General features: G+C 33.8%; 3 protein-coding genes across 4 annotated transcripts; all 3 read right to left on the reverse strand.

Annotated features, from left to right (window-relative positions):
* Positions 1 to 1484: 1484 nt before the first annotated feature.
* LOC144557532 (cation transporter HKT1;5-like) lies at positions 1485 to 9598 on the reverse strand. Its single transcript, XM_078306113.1, has 3 exons — positions 8277 to 9598; positions 7821 to 8054; positions 1485 to 1861 (listed from the first exon to the last, which is right to left on the reverse strand). The coding sequence occupies exons 1-3, from the start codon at positions 9449 to 9451 to the stop codon at positions 1663 to 1665; spliced, it is 1608 nt and encodes a 535-aa protein (XP_078162239.1). The 5' UTR covers positions 9452 to 9598; the 3' UTR covers positions 1485 to 1662.
* Positions 9599 to 10602: 1004 nt separating this feature from the next.
* Positions 10603 to 12460, reverse strand: LOC144556641 (cation transporter HKT1;3-like). Its single transcript, XM_078305027.1, is given in 7 exon segments — positions 10603 to 10694; positions 10697 to 10788; positions 10987 to 11021; positions 11023 to 11221; positions 11302 to 11579; positions 11581 to 12085; positions 12417 to 12460. Coding segments are annotated over 7 exon segments (1245 nt in total).
* A 2627-nt stretch (positions 12461 to 15087) lies between these two features.
* Positions 15088 to 18374, reverse strand: LOC144557534 (cation transporter HKT1;5-like). Of its 2 annotated transcripts, XM_078306115.1 has the most exons (4): positions 17786 to 18371; positions 17177 to 17695; positions 16729 to 16962; positions 15088 to 15537 (listed from the first exon to the last, which is right to left on the reverse strand). In XM_078306115.1, exons 1-4 carry the CDS (start codon positions 18349 to 18351, stop codon positions 15339 to 15341), a joined length of 1518 nt encoding a protein of 505 aa, XP_078162241.1. In that variant the 5' UTR covers positions 18352 to 18371; the 3' UTR covers positions 15088 to 15338. The 2 variants fall into 2 exon arrangements, with proteins under 2 accessions (XP_078162241.1, XP_078162240.1); XM_078306114.1 differs by having other exon boundaries at positions 17177 to 18374.
* Between the last annotated feature and the right edge of the window lie 6363 nt (positions 18375 to 24737).

Genomic DNA, 24737 nt, shown 5'->3' on the forward strand with positions numbered 1-24737 from the left:
AAAAAAAAAAATCCGAAAATACTATCAGGATCGGTTTTATATAAAAACCGATCTTGATAGTACGTATCTGGATCGGTTTTTATTCAAAAACCGATCTTGATATGTAATTTTTAATAAAAACAAAAAAATCGAAAATATTATCAAGATCGGTTTTTATATAAAAACCGATCTTGATATGTAATTTTTAATTAAAAAAAAATTCGAAAAAACTATCAAGATCGGTTTTTATATAAAAACCGATCTTGATAGTACGTATCTGGATCGGTTTTTATATAAAAACCGATCTTGATATGTAATTTTTTTTTTTTAAATTCGAAAATACTATCAAGATCGGTTTTTAGATAAAAACCGATCTTGATAGTACGTATCGGGATCGGTTCTTAGTCAAAAACCGATCTAGATAACAACTATTAAGATCGGTTTTGGTAAAAAACCGATCCTAATAGTTTCTATTTGGATCGGTTCTTTAAAAAATATAAAACCGATCCTGATAGTATCAGTATCACCTTCAACAGGATCGGTTGGATTCCGATACTGATATGTGTATATAACCGATCCTGATTCCATATTTTCCACTAGTGTTTAAACCCATTAACTAATTGGGTACTCGATAAAAAATAATGTTTTGACTTATATTTTCCAATAACTTATAATTTATGAATAATAACTTATAATTAATATTACAAATCAAACATCCAGAGGGGGGCAAAAAAATTTCCAGGGAGGGGTAAAGTTGATCGGTACCAATAGATCACTACTAAAACTTGAAATCCAGGAGGGGCGGCTGCCCCCCGTGCTACAGTAGATCCGTCCCTGCCAATGCATAGAATTAATGCATATGTGGTTAATTTGGACTGAAATAAAAGAACATTTAATTTGCCTTTCAAGACCTTAAATATGAGGTATTGATGCTTAATCTAAAAAGACAACTTATGTGCTTTAATTATGCTTTATCTTCTCACAGTGGAAGTACTTTAATTAAAGTTTGATAAGAAGATATAAATATTAATGCTATAAGCTAGGATTAGCCTTTAATTTGTTTGAACTCAGTGGTTGGATTGTCTCATTTTGGAATTAGATAGCCTTAAATAAATTAAAACATAAAGATAAATAATATTATTTTACCAATTGATTCGAAATAATATTCCACCAAATATATATAAGAAAAAGTAAAATATGCCTGAAAAGAAAACAAATTATATGTTATATCTAGCTCTTTCTTTTTGAAAAGATTTTGATTCTGCTTTATATTCTTCTCTCTGCTAAAATTTAATCTAAAATTAAGCAATTAAAAAATACCACATTAAAATTTTAACTTATTAAATCTCCTGGTTGCATGACTTTATACTAAATTAATTCAAAAATTTGTATATTTGTATATTGGTGTCAACAATTTGGATTCAACGTTTGAAGTCAATTCAATATATTTTTGAGTTAAGCTCACTAAGTTTCTTGATGAACTTAAGAATACCCTAGTTCTTGTTATCATCATCATCATCATCAAATAATAAGAAGAAGTCACTTCACCAAACCCTAAATTAACCTAAGTTTCAAACCACTCACAAACAGCACTTGCACTCTAATAATTAATTATTAATTAGCCTGTATATATATAATCCACAACATGATCAAGTCACTATTCATGACACATGTCATACATTTTCATGCTAGTTTCCATGCCTTGCCACCATCAAAGCTAAATTTCTTGAGCCTGCCAAAAAACATGACTGCCATCAACACAACCTTCCCTTCGCCACTCCATCTCCCGGAAAAACCCGTCCACGCATCCTTACACATGCCATCGTTATTCAGCTTTCGTTTGCAGCTGTATCCCGTCGAATATCCCACATTGCCATAAGCACTTGTTGGAATCAAACCAAAGATTGTAATTTTAATGTTGGAAGAAATAAGACAGATAACAAAGTAGACTAGTTTGTGGTGCAAAGATGCCGCACCATTTTCTGATTTCTCATAGCTTTTATTCAATACTTAAAACAAAACATGGTAAGAAATATTCTAATACAATGTTAACTAAAAATAGCGTGTGGTTTCTTATTTTCCACACACTTAATAAGAAAGAAAGCAAAAACAAATCCACAGATTATTATCTAAATCTCTGTAATAAGGAAACCTAATATTATCAAAGGAAATACTAAAAATACTCTTGACTCTGTTGCGTGCCGTTTACGTCCCGGATGACTTGTGGGCACAACAGCTTACATCTTACATTCACCCCCCTAAGCTGCTTGTGACCTCTTGATAGTCTGCACTCCTATTCTTTCCCTTAGCTCCAGAAATTTGACTCTTCCCAATGGTTTGGTTAGTATGTCAGCAAGCTGGTTGTTGGTCCCGATATGTTCGACCTCCATTCTCCCTTCTTCTACACACTCTCTTATAAAGTGATATCGAGTATCAATGTGTTTACTTCGATCATGGTATACCGAGTTTTTGCATAGCGAGATTGCAGATTTATTATCAATTTTGAGCTTTATCTTCTGAGGTAGCTGACTCAACAAGTCTGCACGCAACGATTCTAACCAGACACCCTGGCATGCTGCTGATGCAGCCGCTATGTACTCGGCTTCACAAGAGGATAGGGCTACTACCTTTTGCTTCCTCGAAAACCAACTAACTGGATTGCTTCCCAAGAAATAAATCACACCAGTAGTACTTTTCCTGTCATCCAAATCCCCGGCCATATCACTATCAGAGAAACCAACAAAGTTCATGTTTTCTTCTGGCATTTTCTTATAACAGCAACCCATACCAGTTGTCCCTCTTACGTACCTTAGTATGTGTTTCACGGCTGCCATATGCTCAGTTGAAGGAGATTCCATAAATCGACTGACAATCCCCACGGAAAATGCTAGATCGGGTCTAGTGTTCAACAGGTATCGAAGGCTGCCCACAATACTCCTATATCTGGTTTGATCAACTGGAGGAGAACTACTATTCTTACTGAGTTTGAGCCTGGCTTCCATGGGTGCCTGTGCTGGATTACACTCATCCATGCCACATTCCTTCAAAATTTTCTGAGCAAAACTTTCCTGACACAAGGTAATCATTTTAGTTGTCTGTTTAACCTCTATGCCAAGATAATAGGTTAATAAGCCTAAATCACTCATCTTGAATTTTTCCATCATCTCTGACTTAAACCTTGCAATTTCTAATTCACATGTTCCTGTAATTAGCAAATCATCCACATACACTCCTACTAAAGTGCATCCTTCCCCTTGCTTTCTCCTATAGACTGCATGCTCCAGTTGCCTTCTTTCAAAATTCATTGACCTCAATGTGCTATCCAACTTGAAATTCCAGGCTCTTGGAGCCTGTTTTAAACCATAAAGTGCCTTGTGCAATTTTAACACTTTGTGTTCCTTTCCTTTTATCTCGAATCCTGGTGGTTGTTTGACATAAACCTCTTCTTTTAATTCTCCATTTAAAAATGCGGATTTGACATCCATATGATGCAATAACCATCCTTGTTGCACTGCTATCACCATGATCATCCGCACCGTTTCCATTCTGGCCACAGGAGCAAACACTTCCTCAAAATCGACTCCTTGCTGTTGCACATATCCCTTTGCTACAAGACGAGCCTTGTACTTTGCAATTTTTCCTTCTGAATCTTTCTTTAATTTAAACACCCACTTGAGTCCGATAACCTTCTGTCCCTGAACAGGTTCTACTAGACTCCATGTTTTGTTGTCTTGAATAGCTTCAATTTCTTCTATCATGGCACGGTTCCAGTTCTTATCCTTTTCTGCATCATTGAAATTGTTTGGTTCCTCCATCCCAATCAAACACATGTCAGAGTAATTCAGCTGCATCGGTTCAGTTTCACTGTATATCTCAGCAAGGCTCCGAAATTTCACTGGTGTTCCTTCTGAATTTCCAGGCCCCTCATGGTTTGTACCTTCCACTGGTCCACTTGTGTTTGGAGTTTGTTCTCTCCCATCTTCACTGTCATACTGGTGCTCATCACCTGGCTCACTGCCTAACTCATCATGTTCATTCTCTAGTCTGAATCCAATACTGGTTTGAGTGTTTGTGTGCTTTTCTTCGGTATCCCAGCCCCATGCCTTATCTTCCTCAAATATCGCATCTCTTGTCACATGTACTTTCCTAGTAATAGGATTGTACACCCTGTAAGCTTTGGACCCTTTTTCGTATCCAATGAACACCATCAGAGAGCTCCTGTCATCAAGCTTTGACATATAGGTGTTTGTTACTTTCACATGCACCAGACACCCAAAAGTACGAAAATGATCTACCTTAGGCTTTCTTTTGTACCATCCCTCATATGGAGTCATCCCTGTCAGACTCTTAGTTGATGCTCGATTCAGAATGTACACAGCAGTAGTCACGGCTTCTCCCCAGAACTCTGATGGAACACACATGCTTTTCATCATACTTCGGGCCATTCCCATGACGGTTTGATTTCTCCTTTCGACTACTCCATTCTGTTGTGGGGAATATGGAGCAGTCAGATACCTCTTAATACCCATTCTGTTGCAATACTCGACAAATTCAGCTGATCTGAACTCACCTCCTCGATCAGTTCTAAATGCCTTTAACTTTGCATTCTTCTCTACCTCGATTGCCTCCTTAACTTCCTTGAACGCGGAGAAGGCTTTGTCTTTGGTTTTTATCAACACAATCCACATGTATCTGCTGTGATCATCTACCAGTAATAGGAAGTATCTGTTACCGGCTGGAGTGGGAGGGGTAATAGGTCCACACAAGTCCCCGTGAATTAACTCTAGTGTCTCACTTGCTCTGAACCCTGCCTCTTGTGGAAAAGACAATCGGCGCTGTTTGCCAATTAAACATCCTCTACACGCTTCTTCTATGCCTTCAATTCTTGGTAGCCCTTCTACCAAATTTTCTTGACACATCTTCTTTAGAGATTGAAAATTAATGTGCCCATATCTTGCATGCCATTTCCGTGTATCAGATTCAACACTTGTTTTTAAACACACAGACTGCACTAATTCGAGATTCAGAGTATATAATCTGTTTTTTGATCTTTGAACACGGATAATCAACCTCCCATTTTTATCTAACACCTTTAAACTACCACCTTCAAGTTGTACCTTGCACCCCCTTTCTTCAAGCTGCCCTAAACTAATGATATTGCTAGTCAGCCTTGGGATATAATACACATCAGTTATCGCCCGGTGTTCTCCTGTACGCCCTTTGATTACCACAGTGCCACGCCCTCCTATAGGTACCTCTGACCCATCTCCAAGCTTCACTATTCCTCGAATTGTTGTGTCAAGGTCTGTAAGATTTTCTATGCAACCCGTCATGTGATTGCTAGCTCCTGAATCCAAATACCAAATATTATCTTGAGTTTTCACCTTTACCCCCACATACAATTCCTCAGACCTTTCAGTAAGCGTCTCAGTTCCACAATTCACTTCTTGAGTTCTTATTAACTCATGCATTAATAAGGCTGGTTCCTCTTCTTCTTTCTCTATCAGATTCACCCTTTCCTTCTTTGGTTTACGACACTCTGATGCAAAATGCCCGAAAATCGAGCAATTAAAACACTTAATCTTTGACTTGTCAAATTTCTTGTATGGTTTTTTCTCATATTCCCCTTTCTGCCATCTTTCTTTACTGTCAGATCCTTCTCCATTCTTCCTTTCTTGCAAGGATAGTGCCTCCCACTGTGAACGAGTAAGCATTAGTTTCTCATCTTCTTCTTTATTTTGTTGTCTTCCTTTTATACTCTCCTCAAATACTCTCAACCGCCCTACAGCTTCTGCCACTGACATCGTAGATATGTCACCCCACTGTTCTATGGTTCCAATAATTGGTAAGAATTTATCAGGTACGGCACTAAATAACCTTTCTACCACAATACTATCTTTCAGATCCACCCCCAGAGATCTAATTTCTCCTACTGCACTTATTAATTTTTGAGAGAATTCTACTATACTAGTAGCATCCGACATAATCATCCGATCGAACTGTCGTTTTAATACCTGTGCCCTTGCTTTCCTGACACGGTCTTCCCCTACACTCATCTGCTTGATCGTCTCCCATGCTTCTTTTGCTGTCTCCTTTTCAGCTATTGCCATTATCACGGCATCAGACACGGCTTGGAAAATGGTGGCTAGGGCTCCCTGATCCTTTTCCTTTTCGACAGGTGTGTTGCCCGACACTGCTTCCCATACACCTAGTGCTCCCAGGATTGTCTTCATCTTCACCGCCCACAGCCCGTAGTTTGTGTCATTCAGTAAAGGGTACTGAATTGGCACACCTACTCTTGCAATCGTTCTAGGTTGTGTTTTCTCTTCAGGAAGCGTTTTCTCTCCACTCCCTGCCATGATTTCAACCTGGCTCTGATACCAAATGTTGGAATCAAACCAAAGATTGTAATTTTAATGTTGGAAGAAATAAGACAGATAACAAAGTAGACTAGTTTGTGGTGCAAAGATGCCGCACCATTTTCTGATTTCTCATAGCTTTTATTCAATACTTAAAACAAAACATGGTAAGAAATATTCTAATACAATGTTAACTAAAAATAGCGTGTGGTTTCTTATTTTCCACACACTTAATAAGAAAGAAAGCAAAAACAAATCCACAGATTATTATCTAAATCTCTGTAATAAGGAAACCTAATATTATCAAAGGAAATACTAAAAATACTCTTGACTCTGTTGCGTGCCGTTTACGTCCCGGATGACTTGTGGGCACAACAGCTTACATCTTACAGCACTGCAATTGATGGTAGTTTAATTTAGAATCAACTGCTTAATTGGTGAAATTGCAAGAACAGATAGGGCCATTTCATGCTCTGTGGGGGAGGTTGTGGTCATTAATTTGTACTGAAATATTTTTATAGGGTGAAGCCATTTAGATTTTGCCAAGAAATTAATAATATTTTAAATTTTGAACTTTTTAAGGTCAATTTGGTATATATGTAAGTTGTGTTTTTAACTTATTGTAGCAAGAGATTAAAAATTCTTCTTTAGTACCTATGAGTTATAAGACACACTCCAGATTAATCAAAGTGCATTCTATTTTGGTGTCTGACATGTATCCACTACACAAGTGAAGTAACACTACTTGGCCTTGTTGCAAAAAACAAAACAGATGTCAGGAACATACCTATATTAGTCCAATAGAGATCACATATTTAATGAGAGTGCCAGTGTCAGACTTAGTGCTTTGTAAATTTGTTTTTTTAAATCTTGACAGTGGCTGTCAAGTTAGTGCTTTGTAAGTTGAATAACTAGCTGTTGATCGATCAATTAGTCATCAGAAAATTCAGAACGAATAAGAATTGTCAGACTTAGTGCTAGTTCCACCCAAATTCAGGATTGAAACAAATTAATTCTTTTTTGAAGCACAAAAACAAAAAAAGTTTATATTTATGATTTTTCTCAGAAGTCTGAACCGGACGAAGTTGGGTCAAAGCTTTTTTGAACAAATACTGATCGTGATTGACTAAGTTTATGGTTATTTTATAATTGAAATCAGAATTCAGATTTTTATATGGATTGAAAATTTAGAATATTCTTTTTCATTTGGTGATGAAACACACTAGCCTTATCTCTTCCATATTCAAATGGCTGCCCTGATATTCTTCCTTTGTTTTATGAAATGAGTAAAAACATGGAAGTTATTATCTTAACAAAAAAAAAATACAAAGTCTCCAGGTTAATTAGGTAATAACATGACTATATATTTTCAGTGACAACCGCAACGCAAAGTCTCCAGCGTGCTCTTGCAATATATATACATTGTATGTTATATGTACTAATTTTTAAAATTTCAAGGAGAAGATTGATAGAGATGCGCACCTTATTACTTCAATGACAATATTCAATACATTGAAGTTTAGAGGATCTTCCTGCAGATGCCTTCTCTCAGTGATGCAAACAAGAATCACAAAAATGGCCAAGTAAGAGAGTTGAGAGAGGAGAACATTTTGCCACCTCCAAACACTTCTCTTCTTTTTAGTTTCCAAATGAGGACCGTTTGCAATTTTATGCAACTCTTCCGAAGGAAGAAAGCATGTGTAAGGAGGTAGATACCTAAACACAAATTTAACATGATAACCTGTTATAAATTTTTTCAAGTATACCAAATTTAAAATGATATCACTATGAGAGAAAAAGATGGTTAACATGCATGAATCATTTCAATTTCGTTTTAAATTGATGTATATTGTATGTCAGAATACAGGTTAACATAATAAACTGGGGTGGTGCACAAAAAAGTGTGTTATAAATATATATATAAGAATGGTCACTTACATCATAACCACATAAAGCACCAACACTGCTGGTGAGACTACTGATAGGTCAACCACAGATTCACCCGCATGCCGCGAATTAACCGACATAAATAAACCGGCTACAAGCTTCTGGTAAGACCCCAATCCCTCTAAACCTTCAGACCACCATTCCATTGAGCAGAATAGCACCAACTGTATCAACATGAAACCTACCATACAGACTGCCACAGAGAGTGCACGGGAAGCAGGTAACAAATGATCGTAACCAATGTTTTCATGACTTCTTAACATGTATTCAAATTCTTGCCTCTTAGTCACTTTCTTAAAGACCCACATTACAAATCTTAGAGTTGAGGCAAACATAGTGTTCCCTAGAAGCACTTGAGCAGAAACCATGAGCAAAAGCCCGGAGCAAGCCTTGAAAACTATCATATTTTCATTTGTTGGTATAAAACCGCAATTCGAAAAAGATGAAACCACAGTGAAGAAGGAAAAGGTTTGCAGATTGATCCCTTTTTCCTCAAGTATAGCCTTCGCACTTGGAAAAAGGTTTAGGTACATTAAAATCGACGTGTAACCAGTGAAGTGCACTAAAATGAGATAGCCTAAAACTAAGAAGCTCAAGTACCTTACTGAGTTCTGTTTGATATGATTTTGGGACATTGGATTTTGTGGAATGTTGAACAATTTGACATCTGCTGTTCCCATTTCAATTTGATTTTGAAGATCAGAGGTTGGGTCATGACTAGTGGTGAGTTCTAGGCTTTGTGGTTTTTGAGCTATTATTTCTAGTTCTTTCTTGATCCTGATATTTTGGAACTGTAAACCAAGCATGGAGGTGAAAACCTCACCTCCTAGAAGCATTAAAAGGGTTATGACTATGAGTTGGGAGATTGAAAATGATTCAAGTGGAACTGAATCCATGCTTGACACGGTTGTGGCCGAGACAGATGTGAAAAATAGATCTAAGTTGCTCGAGCGATTTGCAAAATCTCTCATGGGAAGTAGTTTCAATAATAAGAAACCTAGTCCAGAGAAAAAGATGAAGTAAATGAGTTGGATCCAAAAAGCATGCACATGGAATAACCAGGAATGGTACATTGACTGTGTGAGATCGAGAAGATTTCGTGAATGATTCGCAATTTGCATTGAGGAGTTCTTGTAATAGTAAGCTTTTATCTTAAAAGATGGCATTGCATGGAGGATATGAATTGATGGTGAGGGGGCCAAGATATGTGTGTGTGTGTGTATATATAGTCAAGAGAAGAAAGCTCCCTCATATATTTTTTAAAGGTTTAATATGAAATGGAACTAGCAACACTAACAGGAAATGATTGGATTAATTAATTATATTATGGCATGTTTATCTAGTTTCACTAAATTAATATGTTTTTTTCTTTCCCCATTATAGTTAGTTGAAGATTATACTAGCTAGCACCATAGCTGTCTTTCTCAGGCCTCTACTCACCTAATAATACGTCTATAAAAATTAAATAGTTAATCTTTCATCAGATATAAAATATTGTTTGTAAAGAGATAAGATTTTGTGGTGGGACAGTACTCACTCGATTTGGCTGAAACAATCCACTTATATTTGAATCCGAATCACCCCAGGTACCTGAGGTGCAAGTGTTAAATATGAACCGTTCTTTTTACTTTGGCACGAATCTCAAACAGAGCCCCTACAGTTTATTTCAGAAAACCCGGATCAAATTGGACCAAATGAGATTAATCTGGGCCGTCCGTTTTTTTAGATTGTATCTCAGGTACCTGGGGGGACACAGACTCCTTATATCTTGGTATGAATGATCAATTACATGTTCAATTCACAAAATTAGAACGAACAACACAAGAAATTGCCCTTACAAAAAGGGAATTTGAAGAAAAATATTCCTTTTTCAGGATATTTCACAACTTTAGGTAATTAGAAAACTGTTGAAAATAATGGATATACTATTCTGTTCTAATTAAGTTGTAGTAAGATTTATTGGTGTTGAACTGTTGGATATGGTTCTGAAACTTGGACTTGGAAACGTTTAGTTGTCTATATATGAAATCGGAATCAGACAATCGTTAGTTGTAGTAGTGTCAGTGAGAATCGTTAGTTGTCTATACATGAAATTCCCCTCTATTTATTTGGTTCACATATTAGGCATAAAATATTTCTAAAATGAATTTACAGTGCGTTCATATGCCTTTATTTTAAATGAATTTGGGTTCCAATTATGATTATAAAATTAATGACAAAAATTAACTTACAGATAACCTCTATTATATGTTACATACCGGATATGTTAAATTTATGTGGAATTTACAGTGCAATGTGTGTAATAATTAATTACATGCTAGCTGAGCTTCCAAGCTTTTCCTCCTTGCATATTAAACTTTTTGAGCCTTCCAATTAGTACCAACTTCCCTTTTGAACTCCACTTTCCAATCCATAGGATGCATCATTGCAACTAATTCTCTGATCAATCTTTAATAATCTCTCGCAACTGTATCCAATTGAGAATCCCACATTTCCATATGCACTGCATATATACAATTGCAAGTATATCTCTCTCTCTCTCTCTCTCTCTATATATATATATATATATATATATATGAGTAAGGCTACGGTGCTATGAAGAAATAATTTTATGTAAAACTATTTGCTAGCTACTGAAAAAATAATTTTATGAAGAACTATTTGCTACTGAAAAAATAATTTATGTAAAACAAAAACTTGCCTGATTACTTCAAGGACTATGTTGAAGACATTGAATTAAGTTGAGTGGATCGGTTTGCATCGATTCTCTTTCGGTTAGGCAAATCAAAATGACAAATATTAAAAAATATATGAGTTGAGAAAATATCAAATTCTCCATTTTCCTTCTTTTCATCTCATTTTCTTTGTTGCTTGCTCCCGAAGAGGTTTCGACATTGTTACTTATTGGTGCATATGAAGTATAAGGAGGAAGGTACCTAACAAAAAAATGCCGAATCATCAATTTTGGAACAATTAATAGTCCTTGAGAGAGATAGAGATAGAGAGAGAGACGTACATCATAAAAACAAACAACACAAGAACCGCCGAAGAAAGTTTCGATAAATGAATGCGCGCAACTATCTTTTGGCACCAATTCATCCCTTTCATGACTTCTGAATCCCACTCTAAGCCACACAAAACCATTGTTTGAACCAAAATAAAACCCAAAACTGTCATACTTAAGTAGATACACGCCTTCGATGAAAACAGATGCTTGTACCTAACATTGTTCGGGTGTCGAAGTATATATCCATATAATTCTTCTTTTCTTGTGAATTTCTTCAAAACCCAAATTGAAAAATCTTAAGAAAGGAGGGTACAATGTGTTACCGGCTAAAATTTGAGGAATCATAATTAGCAAAAGGAACACATTTTTCTGAAACAGCATCATGTTTTCATTTGCTGGTGTGAAGCCACAGTTGCCAAATGAACAAACTGTCATAAATACCGAGAAGGTGACAAGGTTGATCCCCTTGGCAATTAACAAATGTCCTGCTTCTTTAACGACTATTAAATAGAGAAGTATTGATACTGATCCGTTTGATTTAAATCTCCCCTTGATTGAATCCTCTCTACTTAGTTTTATCTTCATTAACTGAAGACCGAGCATGGAGGTAAAAACCTCGCAACCGAAAAGCATTAAGAGGGTCAAGACCCACAACTGTACATCCTTGAAATTCTCCATTTCTACAGTGGACATGCTAGAGACGGTTATTGCCGAAACGGACATAAAATACAAATCCAAGTCTTTAGGTTCTTTTGTTAGGTTTACGGGGTCCAGTTTCTTGAATGCATATCCTCTGCATTAACTCAAAAAGGAATCTTTTGAGTTAATGAATGTCAACCGTCTGATTTTAAACAGAGCCAATCCGTCCCCTTCTTACGATATAGGGGCTCTTTAATATTAGTGTAGATTTAGTCTGCACAAATCTTAAAGCAGATCGGATGGTCAGTATTCATTAACTCAAAAGATTCCCTTTTGAGTTAATGCAGAGGATACGAATTCCAGTTTCTTCAGGACAAAAAGACCAACAAAGGAGAGAGATGTGAATTATATTACTTGTGTACAAAAAGGGTTGCTTTGTAGAAAGCAAAACAAGCACTTCATGTAGCTTACGATGAAATTTGTACAAGAACATAACCTCGGAAACATAAATGACTTCAGAATTATACATTTCTGTGTCATTTTTGGATGGTAATGATCCTTTTTAAGATCAAAACATATAAAAAGCTACTTTACATATATATAGATATATATACAGACACATGTAGATTGATCACAGAGAGAGAGAGCACTCAGTCACTGTCATTGTTTGATTTGTTTCCTGGCTATTGAGAAAAAGGAAAAGAAAAAAGATTTTGCAAAGTCTAGGTAGGAATATTTTGATTTACAGGAGAGAAAAGAACAAATTATTTCCCAAATATGGGAATGTAATACCTTCTTCCACTTAATATATATATGGTCCTGAAGAATCAGGACATTTTTTTTCTTTTTAAGAAAATTTTCTGGCAAAACAGGCATCTACGTGGTATTTTAGCGATATCATATTACCAGCAATATGTTTTGCTGGAAACCTTTTGACAGATATATTAGCTCACCTGATAAAACAAAAGTATGCAAATTGCAATTCCTACCTTTAAGCATGCAATATCTTTATAAAATGTTATTAGACTCCAAAATACATTATATAATTCTTTAAAACACTCAGAAACCAGTTACTCTGTTTACATTTCATGGTAAGTAACTAAGTATGAAAACTATTTTGCTAAGTTATAATATTCTTAAGCTAGGTTATAAATGGTATGTAAGATCTTATATCTTACAAACATGCATGTGTAGTCAGGTGTTCACATATTGTAACTGTAATTGTTTTTCTTGAATGAGCAACAATAGTAACATAAATGTCCAAAATAACACATTCGGATAAATATAAATATCTGTATGAATAAATTCAGAACAATAGTAGTAATAACTCATGCTGAAACATATATATTACAATCATGCTGAAACATATATAGAACAAAAGTAGTAATAACTAAGAGCTACATGTAGAGATCATGAAAAGAAATCACCGGTAAGAGGTCGGAGAGAGATCGTCAAAAAAAGACGAAGAAGAAGCTGACAAGATCAAGAAGAGTGCATGGTAGAGCAGAATAGTAATTAGAACCAACGAAGAGAGATTGAGAAGAGATCATCAGAAACGGAACAAACAAGATCATGAAAGAGAGATTGGTTACATGACGATCGACATCGATCGTCAAGAAAAAGATAAAAACATTCAGATTGAGAGGAACTAGAGTGAGAGAGAGAGATTAATAATTTTTTTCTTCAATTTTCTTCTTCTTTATCACCTTACAATTAGCCAATTAGTATAGTGAAGCCCGGAAGTGTGATAGGGTGGGAATTTTTTTTCATGATGGGTTTATAATTTTATAATTATTTGAATAACAAATGAATTTTTGTAATCTATTATGACAAAAAAAATATAGTGACATAAATATATATTTTTAATTTTTTTTAGTCAAGTGTGGCAAAGTCAATTCTTTTTTTTTTATTATTATTATTATTTTTTTTAATTTCCTCTTACCTTACATAATTTCATACCTTTCTTTTGGTTTGCTTACCAACTTGAGATCAAATCAACGCTAGAATTGCATGATGGTAGACTTTATGTTGGTAATTAAATTAGTATCTGATCAATCCAGGAAGAACTTCAAAGAAAAATAGAATAAATCCAGATCCTCTGAAATAGGTTTTGTGGACTGGTTACTGATATGTATGGCGAGTAAATTGTAAATATAACATATAAAGGTAGGGGTGAAAACGGATCGGATAGTCGTAAAATCATATCTATATCCATTTTTTTTCCATATATGGATATGGATTGGATATTAGACGGATAGATACGGATACAGATTGGATATCCGTAGATATATATTTAAATATTTTTATAATAAATATTGTATATATCTACTATTAGAATATCTTTACCACTATTTACTTATGGATCGATATTCGGATATTGGATATAGGTATCTAATTTTTTAATACGGATCCGGATTCGGTTGGACAATATCCGACCCGTTTTCACCCCTATATAAAGGTGCTATGTTACCTATATATCTATTGCAGAGATTTGGACCAATGTATAGAATTAATGCGTGGTTAATTTGGACTGAAATAATAATAAAATAACATTGAATTTCCTTTTCAAGACCTTAAATATGAGGTATTGATGCTTAATCTAAAAAGACAACTTATGTGCTTTAATTATGCTTTATCTTTTCACAGTGGAAGTACTTTAATTAAAGTTTGATAAGAGTATATAAATATTAATGCTATAAGCTAGGATTAGCCTTTAATTTGCTTGAACTCGGTGGTTGGACAGTTTGTCTCATTTTGGAATTAGATAGACTTAAATAAATCAAAACATAAAGATAAATAATATTATTTTACCAATTGATTCGAAATAATATTCCACCAAATATATATAAGAAGAAGTAAAATATGTCTGAAAAGAAAACAAATTATATATTATATCTAGCTCTTTCTTTTTGAAAAGATTTTGATTCTGCTCTCCCTAGAATTTCTTATATTCTTCTCTCTGCTAAAATTTAATATAAAATCAAGAAATTAAAAAATAATAAAAATTGAGCACATTAAATTTAACTTATAAAATCTCATGATTTATACTAAATTAATTCGAAAAATTGTATATTTGTATATTGGTGTCAACAATTTGGATTCAACGTTTGAAGTCAATCCAATATGTTTTTGAATTAAGCTCACTAAGTCTCTTGATGAGCTTAAGAATACCCTAGTTCTTATTATCACCATCATCATCATCATCAAATAATAATAATAATAATAATAATAATAATAATAATAAGAAGAAGAAGAAGAAATCACTTCACCAACCACCCCTAAATTAACCTAAGTTTCAAACCACTCACAAACAGCACTTGCACTCTAATAATTAATTATTAATTAGCCTGTATATATATAATCCACAACATGATCAAGTCACTATTCATGACACATGTCATACATTTTCATGCTAGTTTCCATGCCTTGCCACCATCAAAGCTAAATTTCTTGAGCCTGCCAAAAAACATGACTGCCATCAACACAACCTTCCCTTCGCCACTCCATCTCCCGGAAAAACCCGTCCATGCATCCTTACACATGCCGTCATTATTCAGCTTTCGTTGGCAGCTGTATCCCGTCGAGTATCCCACATTGCCATAAGCACTGCAATTGATGGTAGTTTAATTTAGAATCAACTGCTTAATTGGTGAAATTGTAAGAACAGATAGGGCCATTTCATGCTCTGTGGGGGAGGTTCTGGTCATTAATTTGTACTGCAATATTTTTATAGGGTGAAGCCATTTAGATTTTGCCAAGAAATTAATAATATTTTAAAATTTGAACTTTTCAAGATTTTTTTTTTTTTTGAAAATCTTCGCAGAAGCTGCGAAGTCGTGAAGGGGAATCGAACTCTCGACCTTTGGATACAACAACTTTAGAACTTATTCCTAGCCAATTGTGCTACCTCCCCTTTCGGACTTTTCAAGATCAATTTGGTACTTATGATTATAACACACACTCAAGATTAATCAAAGTGCTTTCTATTTTGGTGTCTGACATGGTACCCACCACTACACAAGTGAAGTAACACTAGTTGACCTTGTTGCAAAAAAAAAAGGAAAGATGTGAGGAACATATACCTATATTAGTCAAATAGAGATCATATATTTAATGAAAGTGCAGTTTCAGACTTAGTGCTTAGTAAAAAAATTTTTTTTTTTTTAAAATCTTGACAGTGGCTGTCAAGTTAGTGCTTTGTAAGATGAATAACTAGCAGATGATCGTCCAATTAGTCATCAGAAAATTCAGAACGAATAAGACTTGTCAGACTTAGTGCTAGTTCCACCCAAGTTCAGGATTGAAACAAATTAATTTTTTTTAAGCATAACATTGAAAAAAGTTAATATTTATCATTTTTCTCAGAACTCTAAACCGAACCAAGTTGGGTCAAAGTTTTTTTGAACAAAGATTGATCGTGATTGGCTCAAGTTTATGGTTATTTTATAATTGAAATCATAATTAAGATTATATGGATTGAAAATTTGAAATTATTCTTTTTCATTTGGTAAGTTAGTGGATGAAACATACTAGCCTTAATTATCTCTTCCATATTCAAATGGCTAGCATGAAATTCTCCCTTAGTTTTATGGAGTAAAAATATGGAAGTTATTACCTTAACAAAAAAAAAAAAATACAAAGTCTACAGGTTAATTAAGTAATATGACTATATATTTTCAGTGACAACCGCAACACAAATTCTCCGGCGTGCTCTTGCAATATATATATATATATATATTGTATGTTATACGTACTAAAATTTAAAATTTCAAGGACAATATCGATCGAGATGCGCACCTTGTTACTTCAATGACAATATTCAATACATTGAAGTTTAGAGGATCTTCCTTCAGATGTCTTCTCTCAGTGATGCAAACAAGGATCACAAAAATTGCCAAGTAAGAGAGTTGAGAGAGGAGAACATTTTGCCACCTCCAAACACTTCTCTTCTTTTTAGTTTCTAAAGGAGGACTGTTTTCAATTTTATGCGACTCTTCCGAAGGAAGAAAGCATGTGTAAGGAGGCAGATACCTAAACACAAATTCAAGTATACCGAATATAAAATGAAATCACTATGAGAGAAAAAAATGGTTAACATGCATGGAGCATTTCAATTTCGTTTTAAATTGATTTTTACTGTATGTCAGAATACAGGTTAACATAATAAATTAAACTGGGGTGGTGCACAAAAAAAAAAAAAATACTAACGTGTGTTATAAATATATATATAAGAATGGTCACTTACATCATAACCACATAAAGCACCAACACTGCTGGTGAGACTACTGATAGGTCAACCACAGATTCGCCCGAATGCCGCGAATTAACCGACATAAATAAACCGGCTACAAGCTTCTGGTAAGACCCCAATCCCTCTAAACCTTCAGACCACCATTCCATTGAGCAGAATAGCACCAACTGTATCAACATGAAACCTACCACACAGACTGCCACAGAGAGTGCACGGGAAGCAGGTAACAAATGATCGTAACCAATGCTTTCATGGTTTCTTAACATGTATTCAAATTCTTGCCTCTTGGTCACTTTCTTAAAGACCCACATTACAAATCTTAGAGTTGAGGCAAACAAAGTGTTCCCTAGAAGAATTTGAGCAGAAACTATGAGCAAAAGTCCGGAGCAAGCCTTGAAAACTATCATGTTTTCATTTGTTGGTATAAAACCGCAATTCGAAAAAGATGAAACCACAGTGAAGAAGGAAAAGGTTTGCAGATTGATCCCTTTTTCCTTGAGTATAGCCTTCGCACTTGGAAAAAGGTTTAGGTACATTAAAATCGATGTGTAACCAGTGAAGTGCACAAAAATGAGATAGCCTAAAACTAAGAAGTTCAAGTACCTTACTGAGTTCAGTTTGATATGATTTTGGGACATTGGATTTTGTGGAATGTTGAACAATTTGACATCTGCTGTTCCCATTTCAATTTGATTTTGAAGATCAGAGGTTGGGTCATGACTAATGGTGAGATCTAGGCTTTGTGGTTTTTGAGCTATAATTTCTTGTTCTTTCTTGATCCTGATATTTTGGAACTGTAAACCAAGCATGGAGGTGAAAACCTCACCTCCTAGAAGCATTAAAAGGGTCATGACTATGAGTTGGGAGTTTGAAAATGATTCAAGTGGAACTGTATCCATGCTTGACACGGTTGTGGCTGAGATCGATGTGAAAAATAGGTCTAAGTTGCTTGAGCGATTTGAAAAATCTCTCATGGGAAGTAGTTTCAATAATAAGAAACCTAGTACAGAGAAAAAGATGAAGTAAAAGAGCTGGATCCAAAGAGCATGCACATGGAATAACAGGGAATGGTACATTGATCGTGTGAGATCGAGAAGATTTTGTGCATGATTCGCATTTTGCATCGAGGAATTCTTGTAATAGGAAGCTTTTATCTTAAAAGATGGCATTGCATGGAGGATATGAATTGATGGTGAGGAGGCCAAGATATATATATATATATATATGGAGTCAGAGAAGAAAGCTCCCACATAATGGTTATACTAGCTATATATATATATATATATATATATATATATATATATATATATATATATATTTTTAAAGGTTTAATATGAAATGGAACTAGCTAGCAACACTAACAATAGGAGACCTAGATGATTTGATTAATTAATTATATTATGGCATGTTTATCTAGTTTCACTAAATTAATATGTTATTTCTTTAATTTCCCCAGTATAGTAATTTGTTGGAGATTATACTAATAATACTTCTATGAAAATTAGAAAGTTAATCTTTCATCAGATATAAAATATGAGGAGGGTTCAAATGCCTCCATGTTTTTGTGCCTCCATCATGCCTCCATCTTTCTTCATCATTTTAAAAGTTCAAACAGTCGATCCGAACCGCTCAACCTAACTTCCATACTAAAATATGTTTGGAGACCAAATTTTATATTTTTAGGAATTTTTTTACTATTTTTTTAGATAGGTACAAAAATACTGTTTTTAGATGGTTCAGATTTACTAATTTTGTACCTATCTAAAAAAATAGTAAAAAAATTCCTAAAAATATAAAATTTGGTCTCCAAACATATTTTAGTATGGAGGTTAGGTTGAGCGGTTCGGATCGACTGTTTGAACTTTGAAAATAATGAAGAGAGATGGAGGCATGATCGAGGCACAAAAACATGGAGGCATTTGAACCCTCCTCATAAAATATTTCTTGTAAAGAGTTAAGATTTTGTGGTGGGATAGTACGCACTCGAATTGGCTGAAACAATCAGCTTATATATATGAGTTATATCTGAATCCGTATTGGGGTACCTGAGGTGCAAGTGTTAAATATGAACTGTTATTTTTACTTGGCATGAATCTCAAAGCAGACCCCCTTCCGAATTTTTTTGATAAACCATAATTAAGAAAATTATTTTTACTAATCCAGCGCGCATGATTGCTTTTTTTTTTTTTCAAAAACCACAAAGACCGGAGGGCTCCTCCGGTCTCACTTTTTTTCCTTTTCTCAAGACCGGAGGAGCCATCCGGTCTCAATATATATATATATATATATATATATATATATATATATATATATATATATTTTTTTTTTTTTTTTTTACTTTTTCCACTTTTTTCCGTGCGGCGATCTGTGTAGCATCTCTATTTTTTATGTATATGTGTATGTATAATATTTGTATATATAATATATGTATATATAATATATGTTTATGTATATGTATATGTGTATGTGTATTTGTATGTGTATGTGTATATGTATATGTATATATAATATAATATAATATATGTATATAAGTATATATGTATATATAATATATGTGTGTATATATCAAAATCACTATATTCATACTGTTGAATTTTGTACTCATCTTAAAAGATAGTAAAAAAATTTCAAAAAATATAAAATTTTATCTACATGCATATTTTAGCATAAATATTATGTTGAACGGTTTGGATCGACAATTTGAACTTTGAAAGCGAAGATATAAAATATGAGGTATGAGAAAGATGAGGCATTAGAACCCTACTCATTATACATATATTATATATACATATATTATACATACACATATACATATATTATATATACATAAAATAAGAGATGCTACACAGATAGCCGCACAGAAAAAAGTGAAAAAAGTGGAAAAAAGTGAAAAAAGTAAAAATAAAATAAAATAAAATAAAATGGGACCGGACCAAGGCTCCGGTCTTGAAGAATAAAATTGGTTAGATATACTAGTGGGATCTTCTGTGGCTTCCGTTAAATTTTGAAATAAAAATAGGGAGACCGGAGGGCTCCTCCGGTCTTGAGGAAAGGAAAAAAGTGAGACCGGAGAGCTCCTCCGGTCCTTCTGGTTTTTGAAAAGAAAAAAAAACAATCATGCTGGATTAGTAAAAATAATTTTCTTAATTATAATTTATCAAAAAAATCCCCCCCCCCCTTCCACAGAAACCATAGATGGATCTAGTTAATTTGGGATCTGTATGCATGTTCCACAAAAATCATGACCTTAGCCATATAGAATAATTTTCATGACATAATTTTCAATAACTAGCTTGCAAGGGACCTAGTGGATAAACATATATTAATTCCATTTGGACCTTGATTGACATGACATGACAACACCAATTAATGTCCTCTCAGTCCAATTAGTAATTAATGTGCACAAATATATGAATCTTTGCTAAACTTTATACTGTCCTCCACTAGCTACTTGTCTAAGAATATAACGTGCACAATTTCGGACATGCTTTTAATCAACAAAGAATCCTGCGAGTGTGACCAATCAATTAATCTCACGGAAGAAACCTAATCATAACAAGTTTGATTACATAAAATTTTGAAAGAGCTAAAATACTGCATGCTTTCGGTTCATTTAGTGTTAATTCAAAAGATCTAAAACCTGGATCAATTATTTAATTCATGAAGGAACTAAAATATTGCTTGAAGACCTTCCTCAAGACAAATAAATTTGAATCGCTCTAGGCTCTAGCTAGATTTCCAAATCACAAAATTGTAAGATAAGGCATATATAATCATATAATTATTATAAATATAAAAAAATGAGCCTGATAATTGACCCCCAAACAAATCTCCGAATGTACTCTCAAGTACTTGATATCTAACTTTCATTTTCAACGCTCATTTTCAAGCATTTAAAGTTCTATTTATAATATTTATAATAGTACTGAAAAACTTTTAAACCTCTATCTAGAAGCATTTAAAATTGTAAATCTGAGTAGTTTTAACGTCTAGCTACTTTGTTTTAAAGCCAAAAAAGAAATGATTCCTTTCACTCATTTTTTTTCTTTATCATTCTCGTTTATTTTTCCGACGATCCATGATGAATTTTGTAAATATAAATATACGTTTTTTAATCGATTTTCTTTGTCAAATGAGATCCAAGAAGAATATATAATTTTCGAGTTATATTTGTGTCGTCATTTTTTTTTAACCATTGTAAATCTCTATGACTTTCAGTTTTTTATTTTATTTTGCTTCAAAACCATTTATACCTCTGTTTACAAGCCTTCAAATCTTTCGTATAAACCTTATGTACAAAGCACCTCATTAATAACGCTTCAAATCTCTAGAATAAAGCAGATAAACCTCATTTACAAAGATATTAAACCTCAACAATAACACTTCAAACCATATAAACCTCAACAATAATACTTCAAAGCATATAAACCTCAACAGTAACACTTCATATAAAAAGTTCATGTACAAAACATATAAACCTCATGTACAAAGTCTTGAAAATTGAAGTGGTTGTAAACTGAGATTTGAAAACTTAAAAATTTAAAGGTCTCACGAGCTTTACTTTAAAAAAAATGACTTGAAAATAACTCAAAAATATTTCTTTATGGATCTTTTTTTAAAGATAAAATAGAATAGAAAATGTTCGTATTTTTAGATTCGTAAAATTCAACACGGATCGTTGGAAAAAAAATATGAGAATGATCATAGAAAACATAAAAAAAATATGGGTGAAAAAAATATTTTCTTTTTTGACTTGAAGAAAAAAATAATTAGGAGTTAAAACTATATTAGATTTCGAATTTAAATGCTTTTAGATAGAGATTTAAATGCTTAGATAAGAGCGCTGAAAATGGAAATTAATAGACAAAATTGGAAGGTTTTTTTTTATGTTAAACTAGTTGGGAAGCACGCTCGGATATGATAACTTGAGAGATGAGAAATATTTCTCTATTAAAAAATTAGTTATAACTTTTTCTCATAAAAGTAGAGAAATAGAAACATATTTTCTTTTGTGCTATAAAAAGTAGGGTTAATTTTCTATTTGTCCTTCAAAACTTCTTCAGTTTTCTATTTACCCTTGTACTTTGAATTATATCTAATATATCTCTGAACTTTTATTTTTCTTTCCTATTTACCCTTTGAGTTAATTATCCACAATTAAATAATTGTCTAATTATTTCTTCCCATCATACCCTTATCCTTCTCATGTAATTTAAATGAACAAATCCATAACATTAATCTCAGAGGGATTGTTGCTGGTAAGGAGCTGTCCCCTCTTTACCAGAACAACCTTTATCGAGTCAGAACCACTACCAGCTATATACTCAGGATGACAGAGGAAAGAAAGGATAATTTTGATTGCTCCAGCAACAGCTCGTGATTGGCACACCGTTTTATGGAAGTATCAAATGGATTGAAGTGAACCTTATTTTTTTTTTCGGTTTATCCCTGCTTTTAAAAAAATATCAATAATATTTCATTTTAAAAACTTTTACCACCCAGATTTAGTTCTTAATTGTGAAAACTTAATGCAGTACCTTAGAGCCGATTGCAGAAGAACATGAACTGGATGAAATCAAGATGAACGGTGCAACGATTGAATCTGCGCTGAAATGGAGAAGTCTTCTCTAGCCAGAGCAAGTTGGGTTGGGGGTAGATCCATAAGCGCAGTGGGGATTACAGAGGACGTGCTCGTACGGTTCAGAGTTGGGTATGATATTCTCTTGGATTGTTGGGAACACCCTCTTTTATATGTGATGAAAAGGTTACGTCTGGTAAGTGTGGAAGGAAGGCATTCCGAGATTTTGCTGGCTTTGAATTCAATGAGGAACCTGATGTAAGAATTTAAGGTTCATCTCAAAACTGATAAGCAAAGAAATTGAGTAAATCTCTCAACAGAACAAGCTAGAAATCAAGCAAGTAACAACTAACAACCAGCAAATTGCCACTGGATTAATGAGACAGTGATCGATATCTCCGCTGATTGCTATCTTACAAAATAGAAAATGCAATTCATGGCACATGATTTATGTTCCTAGTAAATACTATGGATGTGCATTCTCATGGGTTGACAAAGCCATGCTCTCCAGCTATTTATTTTCTTTTTCTTATTTATCTCGGTCTATATAGTCATGATTATGAAAGAGCCAAGAGAGACGTAGAGGGGGCAAAACAGGGAAACTGCAAGAGAGAGCAAGGGGCGGAGGTGCGTCATGAAAAGCACGACGGAAAAACAAGGGACAGAGGCGCAGAGCTTAAGATCAAATTCTTGACATAAAAGGGTATTTTTGTCTTTTTATTACATTAATCAGAGATTTAATTATGGTTAACTTTATGGTTACTGTGTGATGGGTAAAAAGGAAAGAGTTTGAAGAGGGACAGAGGCGCAGAGCTGAAGATCAAATTCTTGACATAAAAGGGTATTTTTGTCTTTTTATTATATTAATCAGAGATTTAACTATGGTTAACTCTATGGTTACTGTGTGATGGGTAAAGAGGAAAGAGTTTGAAGAGGGACAGAGCTTAAGATCAAATTCTTGACATAAAAGGGTATTTTTATCTTTTTATTATATTAATCAGAGATTTAATTATGGTTAACTCTATGGTTACTGTGTGATGGGTAAAAAGGAAAGAGTTTGAAGAGGGACAGAGGCGCAGAGCTGAAGATCAAATTCTTGACATAAAAGGGTATTTTTGTCTTTTTATTATATTAATCAGAGATTTAACTATGGTTAACTCTATGGTTACTGTGTGATGGGTAAAGAGGAAAGAGTTTGAAGAGTTCAGAGGTAAATTGAAGTGTTTAGAGGTATATAAGAAATTAATTAGAGAAGACTTTAGGGATATATAAAAAATTAACCCTAAAAAGTAGACGTAATGATTCTACATTTAACGGTCTTCTAGAAAGTTGTGCAAGAAACTGTCGTCGGTTATATATACTCCAAATTTAAACTTAAAATTAGCATAACAAAATTATTTTATTTCCAATATTTGTATATACATTTATTCATGGTTATTGGATATTAAGAATATTTTTTCTTTCTCATTTTGAAACCCCCCCCCCCCCCCCCGGCTCGACAATTATATATCAAGATCCGATAAGATTTGCAAACTCTAGTTGGGATCATCTGATATTATTAGTTATGAGTTTGGCTAGTATAACATCAGTGTCATTTTAGTCTATATAACACCAACTCTAAAACCTATCAAATCGACTTTAAACGACTAATTTAAACCGTTCAAACCAATTTACATTATGTGTGATGCGTTTACATACAATTTTTTTTTATATTTTTGAGTTATTTTAGTATCAAATCAAGAGGAAAGAATATTGAAAAATTAATGGATTAAAATTAACTTAAAAACTCACATATTTGACCACTTGACTTAATACTAAATAAATTCGAAAAGTTATAAATTTTGCATGCAAACGTACAACTAATGAAGTAGATCAGTTTGAATGGTTTGGATTTACCGTTTAAAATTGATTTGATAGATTTTAGAGTTGGTATTATGTAGGTTGAAATGACACTGATGTTATACTAGTCAAACTCAT

Source organism: Carex rostrata, chromosome 7 (assembly GCF_964058835.1).
Source record: "Carex rostrata chromosome 7, lpCarRost1.2, whole genome shotgun sequence".
Lineage (NCBI taxonomy): Eukaryota > Viridiplantae > Streptophyta > Magnoliopsida > Poales > Cyperaceae > Carex > Carex rostrata.

Coding starts and splice junctions, on each gene's coding strand:
- LOC144557532 (XM_078306113.1), bottom strand. CDS start 9,451: ATGCCATCTTTTAAGATAAAAGCTTACTATTACAAGAACTCCTCAATG. Junction 8,055..8,276: donor GTGCTTTATGTGGTTATGAT/GTAAGTGACCAT, acceptor ATTTGTGTTTAG/GTATCTACCTCCTTACACAT. Junction 1,862..7,820: donor ATTGTCATTGAAGTAATAAG/GTGCGCATCTCT, acceptor GATTCCAACAAG/TGCTTATGGCAATGTGGGAT.
- LOC144557534 (XM_078306114.1), bottom strand. CDS start 18,351: ATGCCATCTTTTAAGATAAAAGCTTCCTATTACAAGAATTCCTCGATG. Junction 16,963..17,176: donor GTGCTTTATGTGGTTATGAT/GTAAGTGACCAT, acceptor ATTTGTGTTTAG/GTATCTGCCTCCTTACACAT. Junction 15,538..16,728: donor ATTGTCATTGAAGTAACAAG/GTGCGCATCTCG, acceptor CATCAATTGCAG/TGCTTATGGCAATGTGGGAT.